This window comes from Culex quinquefasciatus, chromosome 1 (genome assembly GCF_015732765.1).
Source record: "Culex quinquefasciatus strain JHB chromosome 1, VPISU_Cqui_1.0_pri_paternal, whole genome shotgun sequence".
NCBI classification, from domain to species: domain Eukaryota; kingdom Metazoa; phylum Arthropoda; class Insecta; order Diptera; family Culicidae; genus Culex; species Culex quinquefasciatus.
Window position 1 is genome coordinate 107284364 of NC_051861.1, and position 12049 is coordinate 107296412.

The window sequence follows — 12049 nt, forward strand, 5'->3', positions numbered from 1 at the left end:
ACTGTGATATAGCCAAATTCATTGAATAGTATGAAATCCATTCAAACTTTTAATAAAAGTCGCTAATTCAATATTGTTTACATAATTTTGATTTACTAATTCTAATCGAAATACACAATCCAGTTAATTTGCATTAAATGGGGTATATTTTCGTGTAAAAATTCATAGTTTTTCATGAAATGTGGTCGCAATAATATGAAATTCACATAGCCAAAATATAAAATTTGTTGAATAACATTTTTCTTCACATTTGAAACTTGTTATTTTCAACCAAAATAGTCATGATTTTCAGAGAAGTCTGTTCAACCAATCATGTAATTGGGTGGATTTAGCAAAGTTATCAAGTTAATTTATAGCACTGACCGTCTTACCCCGCGTGTTTCATATATATCCGATTTCAATAATTTTTTTTAAAATTGCTGAAAAGTATTGAAAATTGGTTTTTAGACCAACTAATTTATGTCATTTCTATAATGGACTATTAGTAGAACAGTATGTACCTGATTTGAGATCAAAATAATCTGTAGTGTTAATTTTATGAGACTTCTCCCTTAGGGTGGCCGTCTTACCCCCATCTCCCCTAGTGCACCGTTTTCAAGTTATAGGTATTTTAAGGATTTTTATCGAAAAAATCGTTTTTTTATTTATAAAAAATGTGACGGAAAAGCAAACTATTGGTTCGATTTTCAATTAATAAAAATGAAACCATTGTGATTTTGTTATTCTCTATTAAAAATAATTAATTCAAGATTAACCTTTTGAAAGGATTAAAACCACTTATTGTAGACATTTTCGAATGTTCACTAGATTTTGCAATGTTTATTTAGAATATTGAAAAACGAACCAATAATTTCACAAAATTTAAACTTTAAGAGGCTACATCTCAGCAGTCCGAACAATAAAGTCAAAAGTTAAAATTGCAGGAAATTTTCTCAGTTTTTCAAAAATATATTTCTGTAGGGATATTTAACATGACACAATTTCAAATTGCGCAAAACTGTTTATTTTCGAACAGATCGCTAAAATTGTTGAGGTGAGCCTCGAAATACGCAATTTTATTTAATTTTTATTTGCAAAGATGTCAGAAGAACATAGCTAAATGAAAAATATTTCATATTATGCTTATGGTTATTCGAAGGAAACTGTTCATTTGAAAAACTAATATTTTTGGGTTAAGGCTGCAGAGACTACAATTAAAATATGAATCATGTGATATCCTCAAAAATATACTTGTTTATCATTTGGAAAAATATTTAAAGCTTCATTAATTATGAAGCCTGAATAGGAACATAATGTTTAACATAATGGCAGTTAACAGGAAATGGATGTACACATTTTGTGCTCTGAATCTGGTCTAGCCGAATTCACTCCCAAATATCATAATATTAGGCTATAACATTGCTAACACTTTACCGCAGACATCAACTTTCTATGATTTTTATCAATAACAAGCCTTACCCGACAAACTTCGTTCTGCATTTTTTTCGTTTGTTGACATTTTTAACTTGTTTGCTTATTCAGCCTCCTGTGATCAAAATTTGATTAACTTTTCCCATACAATCTGCAGATTTTCCGGAATCGGTTCCAGAGTGGCCAAAGTTGTATCTTTTTCGCGTAAGAACCTTCCTTGGACTTATACGAACCCAACGCAACAAAGAGCACCTCGATTCGACGTTCTGTGTTGAATTGATTCGCGTTCGAACAAAACCGTCGAAATTTTTTTTTATATATAGAAGAAGATATTTATATAGATTTAGTAAAGATAAATGTTAGAAAGCTCACAAAATTGATTTAAAATTGAATTGCAGAATTTTTTTAAGTTCCATGTAAACAATTATTTACAGCATTTATAACAAAAAAAAACAAAAAGCGAGATACCTTGACGATATTCTTTCAAGAATTTAAATTTATCCCCCCTTCCCTTATTGCCACCCTCACACTTGTGAATAGCACACCGATTAGCGAGCTTAATACACACAGAAGTCGCAATATTTGCGTTGGCCGCCGATACCAATACACCATATGGTGTGCGTCGCTACTGCGCTAAGTCAATGAAATTAATATCATCACACTTTTGCATTATACCAGTCGCAAATATTGAGGTAAATCAACAAAATAAAGCCCACTTTACTATCTTGAACTCAGTGCCGTGCCAACCGTGGTGGAACGCGAATGTTGCTGCGGAGCCTGACGCTGCTGCAGACATTCACCTGTGCTCAACGTGGTAAGACTCGAATTCAAAGTAGCTGAGTCATTCTTTGTTGAGTGATTAGTGGATAGAGGATAATTTTGGCGCCTACTTCCTGATGTAATGGTTTCGATGTATTTTGAAATTGAACATTCTTAAATTTAAAAAATCTTTTTTTTTTAAATATATTTCTGGAGTTTTTTTTAAATGGTCCAAAAACCAAATTTCCAGTTTTTGCTTTTTGGGTGTTTTTGAAACCGCCTTGAGTCAGGGGTATTTAAAAACACCCAAAAAGCAAAAACTGAAAATTTGGTTTATTGGTCCTTTAAAAAAAAAAACTCCAGATTTTCACTTTTTAATAATGTTTACGACGCAACGTTTAACGTTTCATAACTATGTAAAAAAACCGGTGTGTACACGGCCTAAACGGTGGAGTTGAGCTTGTGAAAGTTTGGTTGTTGCACTTGCACTTTGAAGTGCACCCACTTGAATGCAAATCTGTGCAGAAAGCTGTTCAGTAAGTTTTCACCAGTCTTGGCAGGAACACCCCTTCAAAATATTAGGCTGTAAGAACCCGGATTTAAAATATTTAGGCTTTCGGATATTTTTTTAAAAATAATCATATTAAATTAACAACAAATCTGTTATCAAGCATTCGTGAGGATCAAAACAACCCCGATAAATCGTACGGGGTAAATCTTTGAGTATATGATAAGAAGGAACATTTATCATTCTATTTTTAATCGTCTTTGTGTTCTTAGTCGCAGCTTTATCAACCCAACCACCCCCATCGGCGATGACGAGCGTCCATTCGGCCGGTATTGCCGAGGTGCACGAGATGCCCATGTCGGCCATTGTGCGGCCCATTCCGTCCGAGCTGGACAACGCCAAGGTGGAGTCGCTGATGGCGACGATTCAGGTGAGTAAATCTGTTTGAAAAAAATCTAGTAATTCAAAACATTCTTGATGGTATATGCAGGGTGACCACTCAAATCTCATTTTCAAATTCCCGACTTTTCTGAATCTCAAATAATTTGCATTTCATATCAAAGAAAGATTTCAAACAAAAAAATTTAATAAAAAAGTCAATATCAAAATAAAACTATTGACAATTTTCGTTAAAAACACAAATTTAACAGCAAATTCCAAAAAAAAAACTATAAAAATTGACGAACTCATTATTTTGATTCAGATTACAAACATAAACAATTAGCCTTTAAAAAAACCGTAAGTTTAAAAATATTTATTATTTCAATGTTAATTTTTAAATTGGCGAATGTATAGTTTTTGTCTGGGTGCTGAATAGTCGTTCGCAAAGCGGCCTCAATTTAGAACTGTCAAAGCGGAACCAATTTACTGTTCGCAAAATGCTCCTAAGAAATAGCAAGTATTGTAATCGACCAATAATTTATTTTGTAAGGAACTAGGTCAGGAATAAAAAAAAGTTGATGGCATCGAACTTTTGAAGCATTCAAAAGTGCCATTTGGATGCTCTTATGATTCACTAAATTCCACCCACTTCTGACGCAATTTTTCGTCACGTGGAAAACAAAAAAAGGCCTCTTTTGGCCGCCCATCGTTTAGTCTATGAACAAAACACGCGCGAAGTACTTAATTTAGTCAGCGAAAAGTCTAACATCAACAAATCCAAAACGTTTCAAAACACTTCACTTCAGCAGCAAAAAATATGTCACGTTTGAGCTTGAACAAAGCCTTCTACTTTGTTTATGTTTACAGCCGTAGTGCAGTTGTATTAGTGAGGAGTAGTGGGGAGCATTCGAAAATCACGTTACGCATTCTGTCTTTTCAGCACCCAGGTTTTTGTTACTTCGTTTCAACTGGAAATGACAAAAAATAATTTTTTTTCTTTATTTTAAAACATAATTGCTGTTATTATTCTTTCAATGAATTCAGAACTAAATTCAGAAAATATCTAGGAATACGTAATAAATGTTTTTCTTTTAAATTGTGTTAATTTTATTTAATTAATTTTTCGAATAAATGTTAATTTATCTAGTTGTCAGTATTAATCTGCTTTAATTTTTTTCAATGAAAAAAAAAACGGTTTGATAAGATTCTATGTTTTACCACCTATTTTATGTAAAATGATTGAAAGAACAAATTCTTTAGACATATTTGGAATAACTTATACCAACATTTGTTGGATTTATTTTTATTTATTTATTTTTTTCATTTAGAACGAACAACGAATAGATTTTTTTCACTATTTATGTTTTTCGATAACTGAAAATCAAGCTTAATCTAGAGTACTTTATTACCCATACTCACAAAAAAGTTCAAGAGAATCATATGGAAAACATATTTGAAAGGACTTAATGCATTAAGTTTAACAATTAAAAATATTCCACAAAAAAAAACAAGTTGTAATCTTTTTTCAAATATTCAATCAATGTGATAAAATGAAACAGTATCATACGTTTATGCTAGCCATAAGCGTTAAAATTAGGCTAAATTTTTACATTAGTTTTTCATTAACATTGTTGTTGTTTTAAGTTAGAGTAAAAACGAAATGTAAAAAAATTGATTCATAAAAAATATTACAAAAATCTGTGACTAAATACATCCACTGTTAAGTAGGATTTGTAATGTCTTAAAAAAACCTTTTCATTCTCAAATCCAGGTTTTTAAGCGAAGATGGCGTTGGAATGGTGAACGTCCGAAATGTCAAAATCGCACAATAGCACCAACATTAGAAAAAAATGTGGCTGTCATGCCATGGCACACTTTTTTCGTGATGTTGGTACCACTGCGTGATTTTGACATTTCGAGCGTTCACCTTTCGAACGCCATTTCGCTTAAAAACCTGGATAGATTGAAATAGTGGAAGGAACCCTAAATTTAAAGTAAGTTACTAAAGAAGAATCTATTCAAGTAATTTTTTTTTTGAAAATTGTACAATATATTACAAAACTATTCAAGAATTAGATTTTTTTTTCAAGCAGGTTTGCTTGAGATTCCCGACTTTCTGACAAAAAATCACAAATTCCCGACTTTTTCCCGATTTTTGGCGGATTTTGGCCAATTCCCGACTTTTTTCCGACTTTCCCGATTTCCCGACTTGAGTGGCCACTCTGTGAATGTGAATGATGTTGTAAATTCAAGATATTTTCTATACACAAAATTTTGTAAAATTCTCAACAAAAAAAAAAAATTACCAAATAAAAAAACAAGAAGGTTACTCAAATGTGAATGTCGTTTGGAATAATCAAAAAATAAGACAGAAAACAATGAATGATTTATTTCCAAGGTTGACTTTAAATTGAGATGCAACAAAAAAAATCTTTTTTTGCGGGCATTTCGGGGTTTGTTCCGGTGGCCCAAATATTAGCTTGATTGGATGTAACAGGAGATGGCACTTTGCATTTAAATTTTATCTGGGATATTTAAATCTGATTTCTCAAGAAATGCCAAATTTTGAAGACCGGTATCAAGCTCCAGAGCTCTCAAAACTTCAATATTATGTAAACCAAAACGCGCAAGGATCTGTCCTATAAGCCACTGATGTTGAAAGCAAACGCATTAGTGGCCAAAGTACCTCAAAAATTGACATTTTTGAAAAAAATGCTCATTTTGTATATTCAAGATATTTTCTGAAAACTATTTTGTTTTGTAAAATTCACAATTTTTAATTAATTTTGATATATTTATAAAAAAAGGTTACTCAAACATTATTATCGATTTGATTTATCTAAAAGTAAAATAGAAAATGTAGTTTTAGGGTATATGTCCCCAATATGTCCCTATATTGGGTCTACCAAACTTAATTTAACGAAATTGTGCATTTCACCGAATCTGGCAGGGCTGGGGCTGAACCGTACGTCAAAAAAGTTTGCCACGTGCTTCGAGATTTCAACCAATCAAAAGGTGGGTCGTAAATAGGTACATTGAGAGTCGGATCCTAGGAGCAATAGACCCAAGAACAAAAAATGTTTTGGTGTTTCGGGCTTCTACAGCAATGTAAGGTATTTTGTTTATCAAAAAAGGGATTATGTACGAGCTTGAGCATTAAAAACCAGTTTATTTATATGATATAAGCTAGGCTGCCTATAGCAGCTTTTGAGAGTAGGCCCAAAATAGGCACACATACACAACATTATTCAAAAAAATTAACTATGGATGTTAAAAGTATTTCTAAAAAAAATAATCAAGGTTTAACACCAATTTATGATTTTTCCTTCAAATTTGATGTAATAAGTTTTTGAAGATTTCCTTAGGGCTGTTTGAGATCGAGGAGTAGACCATAATAATGTTTACTAGTTTATTTCAAACTAGGATTATTTTTTTGAGATAAATAGATAGTAAATATAGGTAGTAGTAACATTTCACAATTCTTTTTAAAGAATTTAAAAATAGGTCAAAATTTAATGTACTATCATTTCAAAAACATATAGGAATTTTTTTTTTTTTGAAATGTTGCTTCAACATTTTGTCGAAATTTGTAGTGTAATCAACTTAAATCAATTTAATATGCATTCCCCTTCGTTTATAAACATTTTTAACATGTTTAAGTTCTTTTAAAAATATTTTCAATTTTAGTGTATTTTTGTTGCTGAAGCTTGTTTTTGAAAAAAATGTTTTCGTCAAAAATTAGGTTAATTAAATCCAATGATTGCAAACCAACTGGACTAGAAAAAAAAGCATTTAACAACAACTTGGATATCAGAATGTTGAAATTCTGGGTTGGAATTTCAATTTATTTTTTATTTTTATGACCCAGCATCAGCCTAAACAATTTTTTTAGGCGGGAATGCACTGTATTTAGAATGAAAACATGTTGTGTTTAGGCCGAAGCAAATATTAAAAAATATAAAAGTCAGAATTTCAAAATTTCAATGCAATTTTTTTGGATAGTTGGTTTACAAAAAAAAAATCCAAAAAATGTTTTCATTAAAAATTTTCTAACATTCAAATGATTTTTGAACAAATAAAAACATTTTAAAAATGATTTTAAACGGAGAAAAATCTATATAAATTGATTTCCGATGATTGCACTAAATATTTAATAGAAATTTTGAGGTTTTACTGGAAAAAAATGCCTCCTGATTTTGAGCCGATTTTGAACTTTAAAAAAATATTTGCAACAGCCTTATTTTGCTTTGAAATTTACCATCAATAATCAGGGCTTGTGACCACACGAAATTCTCAATGAACTAAGCGCTTTGTTCGCATTAACATACTGCTCACACACGAAGAACGAATGATCGCAACGCAAAGTCACTCATACGACCTTTTGACTCTCATCTCCTCTCGACCGACATTTCAATCACCTTCCCCATGACTGCAATCAAATAAGCACCAATCAGCACCGAACAAGCAAGAAAGAGATAAAAATACAGAAAGAAAGAGAAAAGGCATCTGCCTTCGTGTCGTGCGCGACTGCTTAATTGCCAAGTTCAGGCATTCGATCGTTTCAACTTCGCGTGCGTTCACTGGCGGTCTCTTCGAAATCACGATCACGACAAATATGTGAAAAATTGTTGTTACGTGTTTTGGTTTGAGGAAATTTGCATTTCTTGCAAAAAATTTTGTCATCATTATTTTGACAAAGTACTTCGTCTTAAAATCCCAAACTCTCAAGCTCGGGAAGAATGAGAATATGTTCGTTAGATAGTTTCAAAAAAATAGTTTGAAGATATTTTCAAATACCTAAAAAAAAATTATTCTTAATTTTTCGGTCACTTTTATGAACAGCTTTCAATTGAAATTTAGGTTGTATTTTCAACGATTAAAGGCAGAGTCGTCAAGAAAAAAAGAAGATATTTTACCTTCTTACTTTAAAACAGTCGAAAAATGTTTCTAATACTCCAATATTTCTTCCATCCCTCCCTCAGGACCCCAAACAGGCCAATAATGTCCCCCCGATCGACGTGCTCTGGATCGAGGGCACCGAGGGCGGCAACTATTTCTACAGTTTCGGGGGCTGTCATCGGTTTGAGGCCAACCGCCGGCTCGGCCGCCCAACCATCACGGCCAAGCTGGTCAAGTCGTCGCTGGCGGACCTGCAGCACTATCTGGGCGGAAGTTGCCCCAAGTCGTTGAAGTGAATTTAAATTTATATTTTTCGTTGTCAGTAATTGTTAAGGAAATCGTTGAACTTGTTGGAACGCGCTTATTTATGAGTAAAAATATAAATGTATTTTTTTGTTTCTATATTTACAAAATATTTATGCGCTCTGAATTAAATTCAAATTTTGGAAGAAAACTTACCACTTCACCTACCGCTGACGAGCGCCTCAAGCTGTCGCAGGTCTTTGACGCAACTCTCAGTCAGCACTTCGATCTGCTTGTCCGGCAGAATGAGCACGTCGTCTTCGATTCGCAACCCGAGTCCGCGAAATTCCTCCGGAACGTCGCGACGATCTTTGCCGATGTAGATTCCCGGTTCCACGGTGCAAACCATGCCCGGCGTCAGTCCGATGCTCCTGGAAATTAGTGGCGTGTCGTGGACGTCCATTCCGAGGTAGTGCGACACGTGGTGAGGGCAGAACTTGTACGCAGCCCGTCCCAGCTCAACGCCCTGTGCACTCTTCGGAATCAGCCCAACTTCTTGAAGGTATTTGCCGAGTTTGAGGCACATCGTGTCGAAGAGCTGATCCAGGGTTTCGCCACCGGCGTGCTGAAGACATCCAAGCAGTTCCTTCTGTACCTGGGCGAGGACTTCGTACAGAATTCGCTGCGGCTCGCTGAACTCTCCGTTGATTGGCCAAGTTCGGGTGATGTCGCTGGTGTAACCGCCAAACTCACACCCAGCGTCCATCAGGACCATCTCCCCGTCGCGGACAATCTGGTTGTTGTTCACGTAGTGAATGACGGTGGCATTCGCTCCCCCTGCCACAACCGGCGGGTACGCCAGATAGCTTGCTCCTCCCATCCGGCAGAAGTAATCCACCTTGGCAAACAGCTGGTGCTCGCTCTGCTGAGGTCGACTCTCCTGCATCGTCCGATTGATGGCTTTTGAAGCAACCCTACAAGTTATCCTCATCAACTCCATCTCCACCTCAGATTTGATCAGTCTCAACTTGTGAATCAACCCCGCCGGAGATCGAACCCCCTCCAATTTCCCCACATCCCCGACAATCTTTCGCACATCACCCAAGTCGCAGCACTTCTCATCAAACCAAACCATCCCCGAAGGATGGCCAAACGAGTACTTCGTCAGATATCCCTTCAACTCCCCCACATTAACCGCCTCATCAACCCCAAAAACAACCGGCGCCAACTCCACCCCCGTCCGCGGCCCGTCCCACAGCTCCGCGTGCCTATCCTTGGGCCTCACAAACATCGTACACTTCTCATTCCCGTCCCCATCAACCTCCAACGTCAGCACGCTGTCCGGCTCCAAACATCCGCTCAAATACAGAAAATCCGTATTCTGCCGGAACACGTACGGAATCTTGTCGCTCATGTACTTCTTATTCGCCGACGGAACCACAATCAGGTGCTCCTTCGTGGCCGTATGGCTGCGGACCAGCGCGAGCAGCGCCTTCCGGCGGGCTTGAAATTCCGCCAGGCGAAATCCCGGCATCAGCTCAAACTCGCCGAGCAGGTGAGGATGCGTGACCGGCATCGGTTGGCCGAACGAGATGGGTGGTCGCGGGGAGCATTTCTTCTTGTCCTGGTTCTGGGTTGCGGTGGAAGGCGCGTTCGACGAGCAGGGACGGCGCGGAATTATGCAATCTGAAATCATATAAACTTGTAAAATGAGAACAACCTAGAAATTCCGAAGCACTCACCATAAGCGGACGGAATTTGGAGTAACCTGCTTCGAACTGTTCTGATTTGATTGTAAAATTTAACCAAATTCATGTTGTTGCTGTCTGGTGGGAAGGTATTTTGATCTTGATGAGTGTTTGTTTTTGCTCTCTTATCAGTTTGTCACAAATCAAAACACGCAACAAACAGCTGTTTGGCGTCGCGACGCTGCGTCAGTTCTGAGATGACGCAACGCCACCTTGATGTGGGAATGCTAACTAAATATAGGGTAAGATGGACAGAATTGACAATCGACATCGACAAATTAATTTTTAAATTAAGAAAATTAAGACCTTAAAAGAGCTTAAAATAGAGAACTAACCATTAATTGTGAAATCCATTGACCAACACCAACATAAGTCAAAGTAGTTATGGCATAGACTTAACCGGAACGGCGTATTCCTATCGAGAAATTAAAAGTGAGAATGTGTGCGTGCAACATGGAGTGAAACTTCCGAAGCGAGTTCCGAGGTGCCATGGTAAACTTCACAGCAACTGCACAAAAGTTCTACTTCATGTTGCTGATTTAACAGCTCGATACGTATACTTAAAGTTTTGATTAGTTAAAACAATGATTTCTATCTTTGCATTACACACTGTTCTGAAATGTTACTGAAAAATGCTTGGAAAAATTATAATGCTGATCGCGATTTTTACATGTAATTGATTTGCGAAATAAGTTAATGAATGGATGATGATTTTGAAGAAGTTGTTTTTAAAATTGTACTGTGTTTTGACCGTCTTTGATCTCAAGAAGATTAATGAATAACTCTTTGAGAAACAAACTGTGGCCCTTAAAAAAGGACTAATTGGTGTTGGATGGTGACGTTGGAAGCAAGGCATCAAGCTCGAACTTTGCGCCCGTATGCAACCGGGAGGTGTTTCGCCCAGATAGATGATGTGCTGCGATAAACGCTGCAAGTTCTGGCGATGTTGGGAAGTCCTCACCCCTTCTAAGAAATTCAAAAAAATTCAACGATTCTCAAACTCTTAAATTTTAAAATTGTGAAATTAAAATATTGTAGAATTTGACATTCTAAACTGCGTGATAAATAGAGAGAATGCGTAACGTGATTTTCGATTGACTTTGTTTACATCCACAAAGTAGGAGGCTGTTCAAGCACAAGCATGATTTTTTTCTTGCTGGTGAATGAGCTGTTTTAAAATCAGTATTATGTGTCGTCATTTGTCTAGTTTTTGACATTTTTGCTGGAAAATTGTCGCGTTTCGATCGGTTAGAAGATATTTTTTCTTTTTTTACGGATGACGAAGAACTGCGGCGAGAGTGTCATTCTGCGATGTCATAGATAAATTCCCTGGCTGATTTTGGAATCTTGCAGCTCTTTCTGGTCCAGCGAAAAACATCGCTAATTCTAGCGAAGCTGATCCTACATACAGAAAAGATTTTTACTAAACCAGGTTTTCAAACGGAATCAAACAGTAAAGACAGCTTTTGGATGGATACAATCGCATCGACTCTATAAACAACTTCCATTCATAATTATAAAAAAATGACGATCTCGCCTTCAACTTTCTTAAGATTTCTTGACTTCAACTCCAGGTCTTTAAAAGCCACAGATTATTCATTTTGCAAATAAAAAAAACAATTTTTAAAGATCGATAACAATACTCTCTACTTTTGGCGAACAGTGAAGTAAATTGGTTCCACTTTGACAGTTCAAAACTGAGGCCGTTTTGCGAACCACTATTCAGCACCCAGATTCTAAAACTCACAAATTATAAAATTAAAATAATCAAAATTCAAAAATTGTAAATCGCAAAACAAAAAAAATCGGAAAATAGAAATGAATAAATTTACAAATTTAAAAAATCCTTAAAAAAAACAAATTATTCAAGAGTTTTACAAAAAAATTAAATTCGTACAAACGACTCAAAAATTATGTAATTTATTTTTATTTAATAATTTGATTTTTAAATTGAATACACCCAGAACTGGGCATCGGCAAACGAGAGGATAAAGAGCACGATTCGGTAGTAAAATGGTACTGTGTGCGGACGGAGAGGATAAATCCCGAAATTAGCGAGAGTACTTTACTCATGGTTCATTTTCCAAAAAAAATCATCTAT

The 12049-nt window shown here is 35.7% G+C and overlaps 2 protein-coding genes across 3 annotated transcripts; one reads left to right on the forward strand and one right to left on the reverse strand.

Moving 5' to 3' along the window:
• The first annotated feature begins 2073 nt into the window (after positions 1–2073).
• On the forward strand, positions 2074–8372 carry LOC6041278 (putative sulfiredoxin). Of its 2 annotated transcripts, XM_038248622.1 has the most exons (4): positions 2109–2225; positions 2333–2339; positions 2949–3107; positions 8041–8372. In XM_038248622.1, exons 1-4 carry the CDS (start codon positions 2173–2175, stop codon positions 8251–8253), a joined length of 432 nt encoding a protein of 143 aa, XP_038104550.1. In that variant the 5' UTR covers positions 2109–2172; the 3' UTR covers positions 8254–8372. The 2 variants fall into 2 exon arrangements, with proteins under 2 accessions (XP_038104551.1, XP_038104550.1); XM_038248623.1 differs by lacking the exon at positions 2333–2339 and having other exon boundaries at positions 2074–2224; positions 2950–3107.
• LOC6041279 (xaa-Pro aminopeptidase 3) lies at positions 8342–10095 on the reverse strand. Its single transcript, XM_001850514.2, has 2 exons — positions 9943–10095; positions 8342–9886 (listed from the first exon to the last, which is right to left on the reverse strand). The coding sequence occupies exons 1-2, from the start codon at positions 10013–10015 to the stop codon at positions 8421–8423; spliced, it is 1539 nt and encodes a 512-aa protein (XP_001850566.2). The 5' UTR covers positions 10016–10095; the 3' UTR covers positions 8342–8420.
• Positions 10096–12049: the final 1954 nt, after the last annotated feature.